Here is a 17,761-nt window from a genome sequence, read left to right as displayed (position 1 = left end):
GTGGACAACGGTCTCCCTTATGCTGCAGGATAGCATCATTAATATTGTTTCCTAGGGTCCCGTCCTTCCCTTTGCCTGTTCAGTTCAGGTTCGGGGATGATACTGTGCTTTCAAAGCAACTGGGATGCTTCATCCCACAAGTCTTCTATAGTGTGGGCTGACTCTAGGAATTCCAGGGCTTCCTTGGGATGATGTCATTGCCATTCTATGAGCAGGAAGCATCAAGGCTGCTGCACTCATAGGGGGGTGGATGGGATCCATCCAACAGTGTGGTTTAATTTTTTTCCAAGAGACACTTCAGCTGTTCTCAGTCATCATGACACAGTTTGGTCATTATTAGAATAGGATTTTAAGCTATTTTGGAATAAATGTCCAAAAATTATATTTACTTAGGATGCTTCAGGGTGGTTTAGTGCTGTGGCTATGAGTGTTAACTGAGTGCTAGGATGCCCAAGGTTCAGATCTCGTCTCAGCAGCAAACTCACTAGGTGGCTATAGTCCCTCTCTGCCTCAGTCCCTCATCTACAATAGGGGGTTTGAGCTGAAATTGCAAAAATGGAGTACATAAAGGGCTATTTAAAGGCTAACTAATAATAATTATTGTTATATTATTGTTATGATTATTTCACAAGTGCCATAAGAAAATATTTTAATACTTCAAAGAAATTCTCAAAAGCAGCACAGAACAGGGCAAAAGAAAAACTGATCTATAAATGTAGCGGTTTAATTCAGTTACCTTTCTTTGGAGAGTCTTTTACCATAAGTCATCTGTGGCCATTGCTCTGCAAGCAATTCCTGTGATCTATTTGATCTGCAGTTATGGCAGGTTTTGATCTGGACTGTATAGGCTGATCTGTGGGGAGGGAAAGGGTAGGATGGTCCTGCTGTGAGTAGGAGACTGGAATAGGCAGGTTTTTTGTATCTTCATACACTCTTAATTCACAGGTCATGTAATTCAAAGGACATGTGAGGTTGACTAGATCAGACCATGCTCAAGCTGCTTCAGCTCTAGACAGTTTCACTCTCCTAAGGGAAACTTTGCACTTTTTAAACAAGTGCTATTTAAGCACATACATGCATAGGTATCCATTCTTTCATATACTAAAAAAAATCTCCACTTGAACCAAAACAACGTAGTGCTAAAACTGCTTCTGAGATACAGTAGGGAGGATGAACTGTGAACCTTGTCCTATCCAGTAGTCCCTGTGATAGTCACACCAAAATGAGCACATTGCCTACTGGCAGCAGTTCATGAATTGGGGCATGTTTTGGCCTTTCCACACTATAGAACATAAGAACCTTGCATTTCCCCACTTGGCAAAATGGCAGGTGCAAGCAGCTGCAAGTTGTAGGTTGAGTATAATTTTGCCTGGGGCCTTACTCCAACAGAACCTATCTAACCCCTAGATATACTAGGTGTTCAGCCATAGTTTATGGCAAACCGAATGGGGAAGGGCCATAACTCAGTGGTTGAGCCTCTGCCTTGCATGCAGAAGGTCCCAGGTTCAACCCCCAGCGTCTCCAGGTACGACTGGGAATGCCCTTTGTCCGAAACCCTGGTAAGCTCCTGCCAGTCAGTGTAAGACAATACTGAGCTAGATGGACCAATGGTCTGACTTGATATAAGGCAGCTTCCTGTGTTCCTATCCTAAGTGTGCACATCAGTCTTTCCTTCCATTGCTCTTTCCTTCCAGTGTATCAAGCAGGACTTCAGCTGTGCCCAGCCGCAAATAGGAGGCGCAGTGGCTGCATTCTCCATTTCCAGAAGAAGACCTGGACACACTGCTTATATTTCCCCATTCACCACAGCATGTTTTGAGTCCAGATTGAAAGAAGCAGTCTCTTAATGGTCTCATGCCACACAACCAAAGCCATGTGAACTATTTTCTAATATAATGAAATCTGTCACAGGATTTGACTAGACAAGGATACCTCAGAAGGGGAAACGTAGATCTTGCTCCGCTGTCATATACAGTAAGGGAACAGCCGCCATGCCCTAAGCCAGCCTTTCCCAACCGGTGTGCCTCCAGATGTTGTTGGACTACAACTCCCATCTTCCTGACCATTGGCAATGCTAGCTGAGGCTGATGAGAGTTGTGGTCCAACAACATCTGGAGGCACACTTGTTGAGAAAGGCTGCCCTAAGCTATTAGAAAGTTTCAGAGCACTGTAGCAGGGACCCTAATTTTGTCTGGGGCTTTACTCTAGCAGAACATATCCAACCCCTACATATTGCCCTCCCTATGTTTTTTCCCCTGTAACGCCAGATGTTCAGCCATAGTAACATAGAATCATAGAATAGTAGAGTTAGAAGGGGCCCTACTCAGTGCAGGAATCCAAGTTAAAACATACCCAACAGATGGCTGTGCAGCTGCCTCTTGAATGGCTCCAGTATTGGAGAACCCACCACCTCCCTAGGTAATTGTACTGCTCTAACAGTTAGGAAGTTTTTCCTGATGTTCAGCCAGAATCTGACTTCCTGTAGAGCCCATTATTCCATGACCTGTACCCTGGGATGATTGAGAAAATATCCTGGCCCTCCTCTGCATGACCTTGCAAGTACTTGGAGAGTGCTATCTTATCTCCACTCAGTCTTCTCAAGGTTATACAAAGCAATACATTCGTCTGCTGACTTTTTACTGAATGTCAATACACAGGATCCTGAAACAAACGACTTACAACAGTCATGTAAGCTAATAATCCATTGGCTTTAAATGCAATGCTTGATTGGACTTCCTGAGTTTGAGAGTACTACATAAGTTTGCACTCAAGGTCAGAAAATCATGCATTTTACAGACTTTAACATTTTTTACCATTTGGGCATCCTTAACAAACTTTGTTCTCATTTTTACTTGGAAACAATGCACAATCCAACTTGCCCAATTCTCTCACTGTAGATTATTTCAAACTTCAAATATATCTTCGAATGCATTTTTTTAAAAAAACAAACCAACACCTTTTGTCTTTTTTAGCCTCAACCGGCATTCTTCCACTTCCATCACCTACCAGTCCAAAAAGAGGTATAGAGTGTGCCTTTATGCAGATGCTAATCAATTAGTGTGCTGCTTTTCGTTTGTCAGTTGATGGTTAGTGAAGCATTAATCTAAATAATTTTATTGTTATCAGCAGTGCTTTTTCTTTTTCTGACAACTAATAGTTTTCAAATGGACTTGCTGTCTGAACCTGCTATAATCTGCCACAGATGTAACCATGATGTTGCTTTCAGTGTCGAGTTGTTCTTTGAAACTGTGATCAGTTCCTAAGCTGTTCTCTTTCCAAACTGCATCAACATTTTAACTTTCTCCAGCAGAAATGCCAACTGATAGCTTCCTATGGCAGCTGACCCAGCTTTGTTAAAAACTTTTTTATATTAATGAAGCAGTACGCTTTTTTCTCTCTTACAGGAGCTGCCTTCTTTTCATCATTGCAAATTCTAATCTGCATTCTTACTTTGGCTATATTGCTGGATGATGTCATTTTATTACCTGAACTGTGATACTGGAGGGTTTTGTCTTTATATAATATTGTTTTTCTCCCTTTTGAGATTTTCTTTAGATATATTTTCTATAAAAACAATAAATTGTAGTCCAATTTACTACACTTTTAAAAAATCACAATATTTAATTATGCAATAATCATTAATCCACAAAACTCTAAGTTTTGTAATACACATTGCAAGTTCAGAATAATAACATTAGGTTCAACCTGATGCCCTTCAAATGCTATTGGACTCCCAACTCCCATTAGCCCAAGCCAGCATGTCCAATGGACAAGAACGATGGGAGTAGTAATCTAATAACATTGGGAGGGCCAAAGGTTCCCAGTCTCTGTCTATGACTGGAATGATTTCAAATAAATCAGGATGGCCAATTGTTGGCCCTTGGATCTGATGGGACCCTACAAAACCACTGTATCTGGCACTAGGATTTCAGTAGTTGCCTGTGGAAGCTGACTGCTGATGCTGGGCCTGCTCAAGCACCATAAGGAGAGCTCTGCTGGATTATTATTATTATTATTATTTATTATTATTATTTATTATTTATTAAATTTATATACCGCCCGACTAGCAATAGCTCTCTGGGCGGTGAACATAAAATAGCATAAAAATACAATGAATAACAAAATAATACTAAAATACAATCAACAATCCAATACAATAAACATTTTTAAAAGTAAATCAGTGTAACTTAAAATGCTTCAGAGAATAGGAAGGTTTTGACCTGGCGCCGGAAGGAGAGCAGAGTCGGCGCTAGGCATACTTCCTCGGGGAGCCTGTTCCATAGTTCGGGGGCCACCACTGAGAAGGCCCTAGATCTTGTCATCACCCTCCGGGCCTCCCTGTGAGTTGGAACCCGGAGGAGGGCCTTCGTAGCAGAACGTAGTGCACGGGCCGGTTCATATCGGAAGAGGCGTTCCGCAAGGTATCGTGGTTCCACACCGTATAAGGCTTTATAGGTTAATACCAACACTTTGAATCTAGCCCGGAAACATATTGGCAACCAGTGCAAGCTGGCCAGAACAGGTGTTATATGCTCGGACCGCTTGGTCCTTGTCAGCAATCTGGCCGCCGCATTTTGCACTAGTTGTAGCTTCCGAACTGTCTTCAAAGGTAGCCCTACGTAAAGCGCATTACAGTAATCCAAACGTGAGGTTACCAGAGCATGTACCACTGATGTAAGGTCCTCTTTACTCAAATAGGGACGTAGCTGGGCTACCAACCGAAGTTGGTAAAACGCATTCCTAACCACCGAGGCTACTTGAGCCTCAAGTGAGAGGGAAGAGTCTAAAAAGACTCCCAGACTACGAACCCGGTCCTTTAGGGGGAGTGTAACCCCGTCCAGGACAGGGTATATATCCACCATCCGATCAGAGAACCCGTCCACCAACAGCATCTCAGTTTTGTCTGGATTGAGCTTCAGTTTGTTAACTCTCATCCAGTCCATTGTCGCGGCCAGGCAACGGTTCAGCAAATCGACAGCCTCACCTGAAGATGAAAAGGAGAAGTAGAGCTGCGTGTCATCAGCATACTGATGACAATGCACTCCAAAACTCCTGATGACCTCTCCCAACGGCTTCATGTAGATATTAAAAAGCAGGGGGGACAAAACTGACCCCTGCGGGACCCCATATTGGAGAGCCCGCAGTGTCGAGCAATGTTCCCCAAGCACTACCTTCTGGCGACGACCCGCCAAGTAGGAGCGGAACCACTGCCAAGCAGTACCTCCAACTCCCAACTCCGCGAGCCTCTCCAGAAGGATACCATGGTCGATGGTATCAAAAGCCGCTGAGAGATCAAGGAGAATCAACAGAGTTACACTCCCTCTGTCTCCCGACATAGGTCATCGTACAGGGCAACCAAGGCTGTCTCGGTGCCAAAACCGGGCCTAAAACCCGATTGAAATGGATCTAGATAATCAGTTTCATCCAATAGCGCCTGGAGCTGGCCAGCAACCACCCGTTCCAAGACCTTGCCCAGGAATGGAACATTCGCCACTGGCCTGTAGCTGTTAAAATTGTCTGGGTCCAAGGAAGGCTTTTTCAGGAGTGGTCTCACCACTGCCTCTTTCAGACAGCCTGGGACCACTCCCTCTCGTAAAGAGGCATTTATCACTTCCTTGGCCCAGCTACCTGTTCCATTCCTGCTAGTTTTTATCAGCCAGGAGGGGCAAGGATCCAGTACCGAAGTGGTTGCACGTACCTGTCCAAGCACCTTGTCCACGTCCTCGAGTTGAACCAACTGAAGCTCATCCAACAAAACAGGACAAGACTGTGCTCCGGACATCTCACTAGGATTTACTGCTATAACTTGAGAGTCTAGGTCCCGGTGGATACATGAGATCTTATTCTGGAAGTGATCGGCAAACTGATTACAGCGGGCCTCCGATGATTCCACCGTGTCCGGAGGGTTTGAATGGAGAAGCCCCCGGACAACTCGAAAGAGCTCCGCTGGGCGGCAAAGAGATGATTTAATAGTGGCAGCAAAATGATGTTTTTTAGCTGCCTTCACTGCTCCTACATAGAGCTTAGTCAAAGCACTAACCAGCGCATAATTGTATCCGTCGGGAGTTCGTCTCCATTTCCGCTCAAGCCGCCTCCTATCTTGCTTCATCGCTCTCGGCTCTGGAGTATACCATGGAGCTGTATAAGCTCTACACAGGAGAGGGCGTGCAGGAGCGATCGTGTTTACAGCCTGGGTCATCTCCTTATTCCACAGAGCGACCAGGGCTTCAGCAGGAGCGCCAGTCCTATCAGCCGGAAAATCCCCCAGAGCCCTTTGAAAACCTTCAGGATCCATTAGTCTCCGGGGGCAGACCATTTTAATAGGTCCTTCACCCTTGCAGAGGGAAGAGGTTACTGAAAGTCTAAACTTCAGCAAGCAGTGGTCTGTCCATGACAAAGGGAGTGTTGTAAAACTCCCCACATCCAGATCACTTTCCCCATGCTCAGTAGCAAAAACAAGGTCTAGAGTGTGCCCCGATACATGTGTTGGACCACTAACATATTGAGACAGCCCCATGGCTGTCATGGAAGCCATGAAGTCCTGAGCCGCGCCAGACAAAGTGGTCTCGGCATGAATGTTGAAATCCCCCAGTACTATTAGTCTGGGGGACCTCAACAATATATCCGAGACCACTTCCTCCAGCTCAGTTAGGGAAGCCATTGGGCAGCAAGGTGGGCGGTACACCAAAAGGATTCCCAGCCTGTCCCTCTGGCCCAACACAAGGTTCAAACACTCCAGGCCAGTAACTGAATGAACATGGTGCTTGGTGAGTGAGATGGAACTCTTATAGACGACAGCAACCCCACCTCCCCGACCCTCAGATCTACCATGATGCTGAACCAAGTACCCCAGTGGGCAGAGCTGAGAGAGACCAACTCCTCCCTGCTCACCCACCCAGGTCTCGGTTATACATGCCAGATCGGCTGCCTCATCCACAATCAAATCGTGGACGAGGGAGGTTTTATTATATAGCGATCTGGCATTTAATAACAGCAACTGGAGATCTGAGAGTTGGCTGATAGGACTACCAACGACCTTGCAGGTGTGGGAAGGACCGGAACAAGGCACAGTCACAACATGTCTGGACCGCGTTCCCCTTACCTGGCACATCCTTCTCACAGCGCCATACCTTCCTTTGCCCGTCCCTACGGTAATTGGGGCCCCCTCAAGTCTCCCCGCCTGATGGATAAAACTCTCTCCAAAGCACATAATACAACTAAAATATACAACAAACGTATAAAAACAGCCATATATACAGCCATATATACAGCATATAAACATACACACTCACTCAGACATACATTCATATAATCAGGCACCCATTCATCTCAAATTGCATCAACACACCAACAAAAAAGAAAAAGAAAGCAGCAGCAGCAGCACAGCAGCAGCACAGCAGCCGCCGCCGCCGCCGCCGCCGCCGCCGCCGCCGCCGCCGCCGCCGCCGCCGCCGCCGCCGCCGCCGCCGCCGCCGCCGCCGCCGCCGCCTCTCCTTCCCTTGGGCAATGGTTTCTTCCTCCTGCAGGCACTGGGTCTCCCAGGCCACCTCAGCCAGCCAGCTTATGTATCCCTCCAAAGAGGGACAGGTGGTAAGAATCAGTCCTGGCTGGCTGGTTACCTGGGGCCTGGTCCTGCCAGGCAGAAGTCCCTCTGGGAAGGGTGGTGGAGGTGGTGGTCCCACGGCGGCAGCAGCAGCAGCAAGAGCAGCAGCAAGAGCAGCAGCCTCTCCTTCCCTTAGGGCGATGGTTTCTTCTTCCTGCAGGCACTGGGTCCATCTAGTCCAGTATCCTGTTTTTACTCTGGCCAAACAAGCAGACCCGAGTGCAATAGCATTCTTCCCACCTTTGATTCCCAGCAAGTGTTATTCAGAGGCTTACCACTGGAGACAGTACCCAACCAACATGTTGTAGCTGTTGATGCCCTTAGCCTCCATGGAAGAGCCATAACTGTGATACTCTTACAGCCAGATGGCTCTTTTTATGAGCCTAATTGCCTGTGAAGAGGTTGGGTTGTATGATAAACTGCACTTTTGCCGCCTGGACCACTGTCTGGAGAACAAAGTGCCCCTAGAAGCTTATTTTATACTATGTGCCATAACATTTTACCTGCTGAACTGAACCCCTTTAGGTGCTGCTTCTGAGCCAGTTGGCAGCCCTCCCAGTGCAAAAGGAGAGAACAACCTAGAGGCCTCTTGTCCAGAAACATCCTCCTTTTTCACTCTGGAAAGGCATCAATCAGTGTCTTCAGTTTAGGCAAAGGGTAGTCTGTCCATCCTTGACCAAGCACCAGGAGGAGATTGCTCCTCTACATCTTTTCTCTTGCTCAGTAGCTTCATTGCTCTCACTGAAATGAGTTCAGCTGAAATGAGGTTAGGGGTGTTTTTAGAAACCCTCTTGTAACTGTTGCAAATCACCATCTTCCATGTGCATCAGATGCGATTTTCCTCCCATTCTAAGTCAGAGAATAGTTGCCAGGCAAATACAACCCATTTTTACCCATCTTCCCTGGTATCTGAAGCAATAAGCCACTGGGACCTCACCTTCTTCCATGGGACAGCTTCTTGGGCTATATATACCACCCCTAAGCGTTCTCTGATGTTGTAATGTTTTACAGATATGTGAAGAACAACCTACTGGTTCTATTTCTCCTTTATTAAAGATTTGTTTTTAACCCAGTCCTTAAAACACCAGCATTAGAAGTACATGCTGGCTGTACTGGGTTTCAAGGTAATAATTTTTTCATCCTTTCATCTGGAACTTCCAGGTAGTGTCTCACAACTTTCTATGGAAGCCACCATTCTCCAGATGCTTTATCAGTCTTAATCCTCTGGTATATATACATGATTTGCTCACAGCTTTGCTTTGGTTTTAGAGGTCCAGGCCAATCTTACACATCAGCACCTGCTTCCCATGGCCCTGCTCCTTATTCAGGCTACAGTGAAGCCCCAGCTCCTGCATCAAAGCCCAGAGTTGTCACCACTGCCAGCATAAGGCCTTCAGTCTATCAGCCAGGTAAGGAGATTTCAAACTGCTATCAAGAGGCAGTGCTGTACTACATCAAGTTGTACAGTAGGAAGGCATTATCAACTTATCCCTGTACAACAAGAACAGCTAACCTGTGGTCCTCCAGATTTTACTGCACTACAACTCCCACCATCCTTGACCTTGGCCATGCTGGCTGGGACTGGTGGAAGCTCGAGTCCAACAACATCTGGAGGACCACAGGTTCTGCATCCCTGCTATAAGGGATATCTGTAGAGGTGGTTACATAGAGGACTTAGTCCCTTAGTTATTGCTTTGTTTATCTATTATATATGCATCTCCCTGAATGAAGTTTCTATCCTGCCATGGTGGTCAATACAGGACATAGCGACACTCTCTTTTAGATGAGGGTGTGTGTGTGTATCCTATCAGATTGCATTATTATTAACAGCTGCTAAATAAATTAGAGCAAGTACCTTGAAGAAAGAGTTCATTGATTTGCAAAGATGAGTCACTAATCTGAGTAAGCTAAATCAACAGCAACCACCGAACGTTTTTATTAAAGAGAGAGAGAACTAGGCATGTGGAGATAACTGCTTCTTCCCCTTGCTCTTGCTCCTTCAGAGAGGGCAAGCGAACCAGAAGCAACAGGAAGATTGAGTATGTGATAACCATGTGTAGTGTGAATGTGTAGGTGAATGATTTTGGGTGATTTGTTTATCATTTTTATGATATATTGTGTTGCATTTTGATATATTTTGTCATGCTTTGATGTTTTGGGTATACAATAGGTTTTTGTGGTTCTTAATTGTTTCTTACATTGCTTAGAGATATTTAATTATGTTACTTATAATGTGGAATGTTTACTATGATTAGTAGTAGTAGTAGTAGTTGTAGTTGTCATCTTTGGCTTTAAAGGTGGAATTTGCACTGGATTTCTTATATTGATTCCTTTTTGTGGGAGTTTGGATTTTTGTTGAACTAAATTAAATAGGTAAACAGCAAACAGAAGCAGCCAGGCCAGGAGGCTTCTGGGCCTGGCACCCAGACCCCTCCTGCTGTGTAGGCCTTGACAGATGCCAATGATGCCAGTTCCTTACACTGGTCCTTCAACCCACCTTTACTCAGAAATCCTACTGACTTCAGTGGACTTGACTTCCAAATAAGGTGCTCAGGATTCCAGCTAGGTAGCACAACCCTATGCACATTTACTCAGAAGTAAGTCCCAAAGTGTTCAGTGGAGGTTATTCACATGTAAGTACGTGTAGGATTGCAGCCCAAGCTTTGATTCAGCAAGATAAGATACTACCCTAAAGCAAGATTCAGAGCAAATCTGAGTAATCAGTGTTACTCAGGCAAAACACACAAGGACTTTCAAAGCAATAGCACTTCACTAAGAGTGGTAATTCCCTGCCCCCTATGGGGATCTCTGCATGCCTGTCTGTTGTCATAGGCTTTTGCTTTAAGTGAAAACCACATAGAATTTGGAGTAACCTTCGTTGGTGAAATCAGGAGGATTTGATAAGACTAGCACAATTTCCTTGGGGAGATTCACACATCACTATATAATTGTCAATGTGCAAACATGCGTGAGATTTTAGGAATTAATTCTTCACATGCATGCATTAGGTATGAATATTGAGAGCTATGAACACATCTCACCATTTGTGTATTTTGCTTTGACTTTTCCCGCTACATCCCACCCCCGAAGGCACAGAGGAGGATTTTTTTTCTCCTTTCATTCTCTCTCTTTCCTCCCCCCCAAAAAATTCCTCACAAAATGAAGGCAGCTTTCTGCATACTTATCACTTGTTGAATCAGGCACTGCGGGCCTAAATGAAGAGGCACATCCAGCAAACACACATGGTGTTTATTGTGTGTTATATTAGCCTGGTCACACTGCATGCCTTTCAAAGGATGTGCATTTCAGTGAAAGCAGCAGAGTGTGAATGGAATGGACTCTATCTGCATGCAGATACTTATTTGGATGTTTATCCAATGCACTATTTGAACTACAAGAAGTCATTCCCCTTTGCAGCTTAAGGGAGCACATGGGAAAGGTGCTTCCCAGGCCAGTTCCTCCACTACTCCTCTATCCCTGCACACACACAACACAGAGATACACAGAAACACACACTTATCTTTAAACTGCAAAAAGGCTTTTTCCCTCACATTTTAAAGGATCCTTTAGGAAGAAGAAGTTGGAACCAGAGGAACAGGGGTGCCAACAGGATTTTCTGGGCCCAGGACATTGTATGCAAACTGGGCCCTCTGACCAACTTGCAAAAGAAGACACAGATCTGCATAAGAGTTGCATATGCAAAGTTGTGCCAACTGCAAAGTTGTGCCCGCCTTTGCAGTTGGAGGAGAGGAAGAAAATAAATCAGTAATCACACATATAATAAGATGTCAGACAGCATGTGAACAGGGCAAGCTTTGCCCATAATTGTATTTCCATAGAAGAAAAGGCTTAACCTGTTAAATTCCTGCCTGCCACCCAGCTGTTAAAGGCACAAAAACCCTACTTTCCCCTGATAACCCTAAAAGAAAGCTGAGGCTGAAGTCTTGTACTAGGGTTGCCAGGTTCCTGGCCTGAGACTGATCCTGTCTCTTTAGGAGAAGAGAAAGTCAGCCAAGTGCAGGTGTTCTTGCAACACTGTAATGAGAAAAACCACAAGGTGGAATTCTCCCATCCCGCTGCACAACTTTTAAAGATACAGAAGGCCTCTTGGTTGCCAGGCCCGTCCTCCAAGAGGTCTTCTGTATCTTTAAAAGTTGTTGAGGGGGAAGGGAGAATTCCACCTTGTGGTTTTCCCCTTTACTGCGGTGCAAGGACACCTGCACTTGGCTGACTTTCTCTTCTCCTAAAGATACAGGATCAGTCTCAGGCCCTAAACCTGGCAACCCTATCTTGTACCCACTTGTGTTGAGAGTAAGCCCCATCAAACATAAAGAGACTTACTTCTGTGGCAACACGTATATCATGCTACTGTAAGTTAACTATACAGTGAATGCTTAATGAGTGCCTGGTATTGAGCTGTCGCACAGGAGAAGACATGCCTAAGTCTCTTTGCAAAGTTTTCACATTTTGCATTTGTTGGGGAAGGGGTCTTTAACATCCACCTGCACTTACGGCTTATCCACTTGGGAGCTTTACTTCATACTAAAGATGCTGTTTTTACCTCTGTTTTTTTATTTGCACCATCCACAGTAAGGGCTCAATGTCAGCTGCAAACACAGTGTTTTCTATTCACACTGACGGGAAGGATCAATCATGCAGTTTCCTAATGACTACACCCTCTAATTTAACATTTCCACTTCCTCTGATTTCTTGGCAACCGAGCATGCTCAGTTTGTTCTACCAGTTTGTTTCATTTAAAAAACACCTGGAAGTGTGATTATTTGTATTTTCACTGGTACAGTACTGCTGAAATACAAATCTTTGTTTGAGCAGTGTTATGCTTTTGTGCACAAGTTGGGGGAAAATAAATATAAGGCACAGTTTGCAGCAACATAAAAAAAGGCTTGCAGAACAGGAGAGACCAGCTGGAAGTTGTTTGTCAGCCCACAGGAAAGGAAAGGAAATGAAAGAAGGGAGGAGGAGGGAGTGGGCATGGAGAGGGGAACAATTGACACACCCACCTAAAAGCATCGGAGCAAAGTGTCTGCAAGCACTAGAGATATGGAGTGAAGATGTTTTTTCCTTCCCTTTTCATATTATCAGAGGATTGGGTTAGCACAGATTTACAGGGGGGGAACTGCGTGATGGTTTCTGTTTGCCAGTAACGTCATGTGAACCATGCAAATTAAAAGAGGATGCAAGTAGCACCAGACACATACTAAACCACCATGTAGATGAGCTCTTATTGTGTGGTACTATTTGCAGAAAATAATTTTACAGAATAACTGATCCTTAGATGAACCTACCAAAGGAAAGATGCTAGGAAAAAAGGAATGGCAAAGTAGGAAGATTCCAAGGACCTGAAAATGAGACTGAAACAGGAAAAGTGCACTAAAAGGAGGGGAAAACAGGAGCTATTTAGGACTCCAGGGATTTCTGTCTCCTGGTGTCCAAAAAAACCCTCACTTGGCAGTTACAGCTCTGACTTCACTCATTGGCTGGAGCAGCCAGGCTTACTCATCTCACAGAAATCATCTAGAACGGACCTGCATATTTTGCTTCATAACTTTCTTTCTAGGAGAGGTAGAGAGTTACCCTTTTTTAAGAAAATGAATGCTCGGAGTCTGGGGGCCCTGCTTGCTGTGGTCATGGTGCATCAGTACCTCCTGTATCTGCCTCTTGGTAGCCATGCAAAGGATACCCCCTCCACTCCAAGACCAAAGTTCCCCTGTGATCCTTTAAACTGGAGGTGGAGAACTAGATCTTGCCAGTGAGCTAAATAGATCATTATCTTCCCCCACCCCTTGCAGGTGAAGTTTGATAGGTGAGTGGAGTATTTTGTGCAGTGCTTTGAAAGGGGCTTCTGAAGACCAACAATCAGCTGATTATCAGTCTTCAGAAGCCCCTTTCCAATTGCCTGCAAACCCTCTTTTGACTGAGCCAGATTTTTACCTGCCCCGTACCTGACATCCTATATGATGTTAGGTGTGGGGCAGGTGGGCACGGGGCTAAAATCACCTCAAATAGAGGTGGCTGGCGAACATAATTAGGCCCATGGAGGTTCCTACCCTATTTTAAGCTGTGAATGTTCAGCCCTCTTGCAGTGTCATTAACGGGTCTGCTGAGGCCTTGAATCAGGAACATAGAAAGTTGCCTGATACACCATCTCAGACCCTTGATCCACCCAGTTCAGTACTGTCTGACAAGCAGTGGCTGTCCAAGGTCTCATAGAGGAGTCTTTACTAGTCCTACCTGGAGTTGCTGGGAACTGAACCTGGGACTTTGGCCCAGAAAGTATCTGCTCTACCACTGAGCTGTGCCATCTCCCATAGGAGAAGTTAGATACCTTGTACCGGGCATCACTTTTCTGAGCTCAACTCCCCTCCCCCCATTTAACCCCCATGCTGATGGGGAAAAGCCATAAGCCCCTTGCTTGCTTTCTGCTCATCTCCCCACTCCAGCAAGTGAGGGCTCTCTGCTGCCAACATGGTTTAGAAAACTCTATATACCACTTAACGTCTGTGGCAAAAATCCCTTAAGCGGTTTACAGAAATGAGAAAACTGAGATACAGTAAATGCAACAAAATGAAACAAATAAGATCAGCGTACAATCAATACATCATTAATGAACGACAACTGGCATTTAAAACAGCAAACCAGAACTGCGCAGCATAACTCTCAAGCATCCAAATAGGGTAAACAACTGCATTTTAGGAGAGCTTGAAGCATCTGACAGCAAATGCAACACTTGCTGGCTACGTAAAGAACAGTTGGGCGGGCAGGGCCGGCCCAAGACATTTTGCTGCCCAAAGTGAAGGACAAGATTGTGCCTCCCCATTCCACATATAGAAGCCAACTGAACTGGCCGTTGACCCTTCCTTCATATTTGTCACGTGAGTGTCCTCCACTGCACCTGAGGTAGCAAGCCAAGTTAGGGACCCAAAGGTGCCATGTGGCCACAGAGGGAAATGGTTGTGGGGCTCTGGAAGAAAGGCCAGGGACTGCTGCTGTTGCCTTCCTCTGCCTAACAGTAGGGCAGGTCTTTTTTTAAAAAAACACCACTGTTTCTTCATACCTTGGGGGTCCTGCCCACCTATAGAGAACCCTCTAGCCCTTCCCCTTTTCCTCATTTTTGTGCCCACTGTGTCTGCATGTGGGACATTCACTTTAGAAAAAGAGAGGGAGGGGCAGCTTTATAGGCAACAGCAAAAACTCTCCCTTTAAACACAAGTACTGTTATTCAAATGCTTCACTTCAAGCAATGGTTCCTCTTATTAAGCGACCGTAATAGTCCTTACATGGCTTAGTAATTGTTTGATGTCCTTTAGTTTACATTTTAGAAAACCCTCAGCATGCTCATGCTTTTGGAACCAAATCACTTTTGCAGAAATCGGTTCATAATAATACTGTACATAGTATTGCTGGTTGCAGTTTCCAAACCTAGCCACTCGGTGGCAGGATGTCCTAGTTCTTTTCTAATGTTTTCACAGTCCCTGAGAACAATCTACAAACTGCTATTTCAACTCCCAGGCAGCGGGACAGAAGCTGATTCCAATGTTCAGGCACTCATGAGTACTTCAGGCTACTATATCACTTCAGCATAGTGGGCAGCATAGATCCTTCATGCAGCAGAATGAGGCTGTAGGGCCCTTTTGTGCCCTCTTCCTGAAAACAAGTCTACATGCTCTCAGACAAGCAACTCCAGGTGCTTCAACAACTTAAGAAGCTGCCTCCAATGTAGTTTGAGAAGCTGCTAGGAAAGGAAAGAGGGACCCCATGAGCTTTTGGACATATCTGAATCAGCTCTACTTGCAGATGTATGGACAGTCTCATTGTGTGGGTTGTTGTTGTTATGTGCCTTCAAGTCGATCATGACTTTATTTATTTATTTATTTATTATTTGATTTATATCCCGTCCTTCCTCCCAGCAGGAGCCCAGGGCGGCAAACAGAAGCGCTAAAAACACATCAAAACATCATAAAAACAGACCCTAAAATACATAAAAACAAAACAACTTTAAAAACATTTTTTTTAAAAAGCTTTTAAAACATCTTTAAAAAAGGGTTAAAAAGATTTTTTTTAAAAAAAACATATTAAAAAGCAATTCCAACACAGACGCAGACTGGGATAGGTCTCAACTTAAAAGGCTTGTTGAAAGAGGAAAGTATTCAAAAGGCGCCGAAAAGATAACAGAGATGACGCCTGCCTAATATTTAAGGGGAGGGAATTCCACAGGGTAGGTGCTGCCACACTAAAGGTCCGTTTCCTATGTTGTGCGGAACGGACCTCCTGAAAGATGGTATCTGCAGGAGCCCCTCACCTGCAGAGCGTAGTGATCGACTGGGTGGTGACCCTATGAATCAGTGACCTCCAAGAGCATCTGTCATGAACCACCCTGTTCAGATCTTGTAAGTTCAGGTCTGTGGCTTCCTTTATGGAATCAATCCATCTCTTGTTTGGCCTTCCTCTTTTTCTACCCCCTTCTGTTTTTCCCAGCATTATTGCCTTTTCTAGTGAATCATGTCTTCTCATTATGTGTCCAAAGTATCATAACTTCAGTTTCATCATTTTAGCTTCTAGTGATAGTTCTGGTTTAATTTGTTCTAACACCCAATTATTTGTCTTTTTCGCAGTCCATCGTATCCACAAAACTCTCCTCCAACACCACATTTCAAATGAGTTGATTTTTCTCTTATCCGCTTTTTTCGACTTTCACATCCATACATAGAGATTGGGAATACCATGCTCTGAATGATCCTGACTTTAGTATTCAGTGATACATCTTTGCATTTGAGGACCTTTTCTAGTTCCCTCATAGTTGCCCTCCCTAGTCGTAGCCTTCTCATTTCTTGACTATTGTCTCCATTTTGGTTAATGACTGTGCCGAGGTATTGATAATCCTTGACAAGTTCAATGTCACTTGTGTGTGTAGTTATGTGCCAGACTGAAATTGGTACTTAAAAACCACTTTTGAGTCATTTTGAAACAGCATGTATGACTATATTGTTTTTTCTCCTTATTTTCTGCCTTGTTAATAAGAGAGTTTGAATTTTAGCTGGTGTTTTAGCAGTTATATGTAACTTCTTGTGTTTTTATTGAGATGATGATGTGATAGAATGGGCTTCACTTAAGAATGTAGGTGGGGAAAGGGTATCATTTTTTTTAAAAAAGTTTTCTATTTATTTTTAAAACTTCCCTGAAAGCAGAAAACTAACACAACAAAGATCAAGTTGGGATCTAACCTTCCCTGCTAACTTGTTAGCTTTTTACTTACAGGGGATTTTTTTTCTTTTACAAGGGATAACATCCAAAATGGCATCCCCTCACTTTGAGCCTGAATAGGTATCACTCATTCTAACTATTCTGTTGTATGTGTAAACCATACTGACTTTTCTGTACGAAGGGAAGCGTTGACATGAGGGCACTTTCAAATAAGCAGTTCACCACCACCGCTGCACATGTGCTTGCCGAGATGGTTTAATCATGTAAGAGGACAGTACTGTACCATGTGAGCACTTCCGTGTTTGAAATGGCTTGAAAGAATCTGAAGGTAAATGTTAAAAAAAATACCCCAACTTTGTGCCATTTGAATAAATGGAAATGCTTATTATGGTAGTAATTAAGGCTGCAATCCTAGACAAAGGTACCTGGGAATAAGCCCTATTAAACTCAGATGGGCTGAATAAACGTTGCTTAGGGTTGCACTGTCATCAGTATGTATGAGATTCTTCTTCAGGAACGAATATTCAAAGCAAAGGAGGAAGAAGCTAAAGTGGAATGGGTCCAATCCAATAGGAGGTTTTGCTATGCAAGAGCACTTCATACAGGAATGTGCTTCTTGCAGGTTCTTGTGTAGCCAAGTTTAGGCTGCTAGGCCCTGGAATGCTTGGAGAACAAATGCATTTGTCACAGTCAGTAGCAATGCTATTCTCCAAGTTAAAACATTAACCAGAAACCAGGAGCTTTTGTCACAGAATCTGGCAGTCTGCTCCACAACTGGATGGTTTGTCAAAGCTTACCCTGAGGCAGCTGTCAGAGTTGAGCCAGGGAGCACAAAAGAACCTGTGCAAGGAAGAGCTCATAGCTCAGGCAAGATACCAGCTGACCCAGGAAGTCCTTTGTAACCTTCCTGTCCAATGACTACCCTGGGTGGGTGGG

At 44.5% G+C, this 17,761-nt stretch overlaps 1 protein-coding gene across 13 annotated transcripts in view; it reads left to right on the top strand.

The window, feature by feature from the left end:
- Positions 1–17,761, top strand: part of LDB3 (LIM domain binding 3) — a 222,384-nt gene that overhangs the window by 180,046 nt on the left and 24,577 nt on the right. For 8 of the 13 annotated variants that reach the window (XM_061635023.1, XM_061635026.1, XM_061635032.1 and 5 more), the window contains 2 exons: positions 2,973–3,020; positions 8,873–9,012. In XM_061635023.1, the coding sequence (XP_061491007.1) occupies positions 2,973–3,020; positions 8,873–9,012 (188 nt within the window). The remainder of the gene's footprint in view (positions 1–2,972; positions 3,021–8,872; positions 9,013–17,761) is intronic. The other 5 variants (XM_061635035.1, XM_061635031.1, XM_061635029.1 and 2 more) reach the window with 1 other exon arrangement.

The sequence above is a fragment of the Rhineura floridana genome, chromosome 7, assembly GCF_030035675.1.
Source record: "Rhineura floridana isolate rRhiFlo1 chromosome 7, rRhiFlo1.hap2, whole genome shotgun sequence".
Taxonomy (NCBI): domain Eukaryota; kingdom Metazoa; phylum Chordata; class Lepidosauria; order Squamata; family Rhineuridae; genus Rhineura; species Rhineura floridana.
Note: the sequence above shows the minus strand (reverse complement) of the source record. Positions and strands in the feature narration are given on the sequence as shown.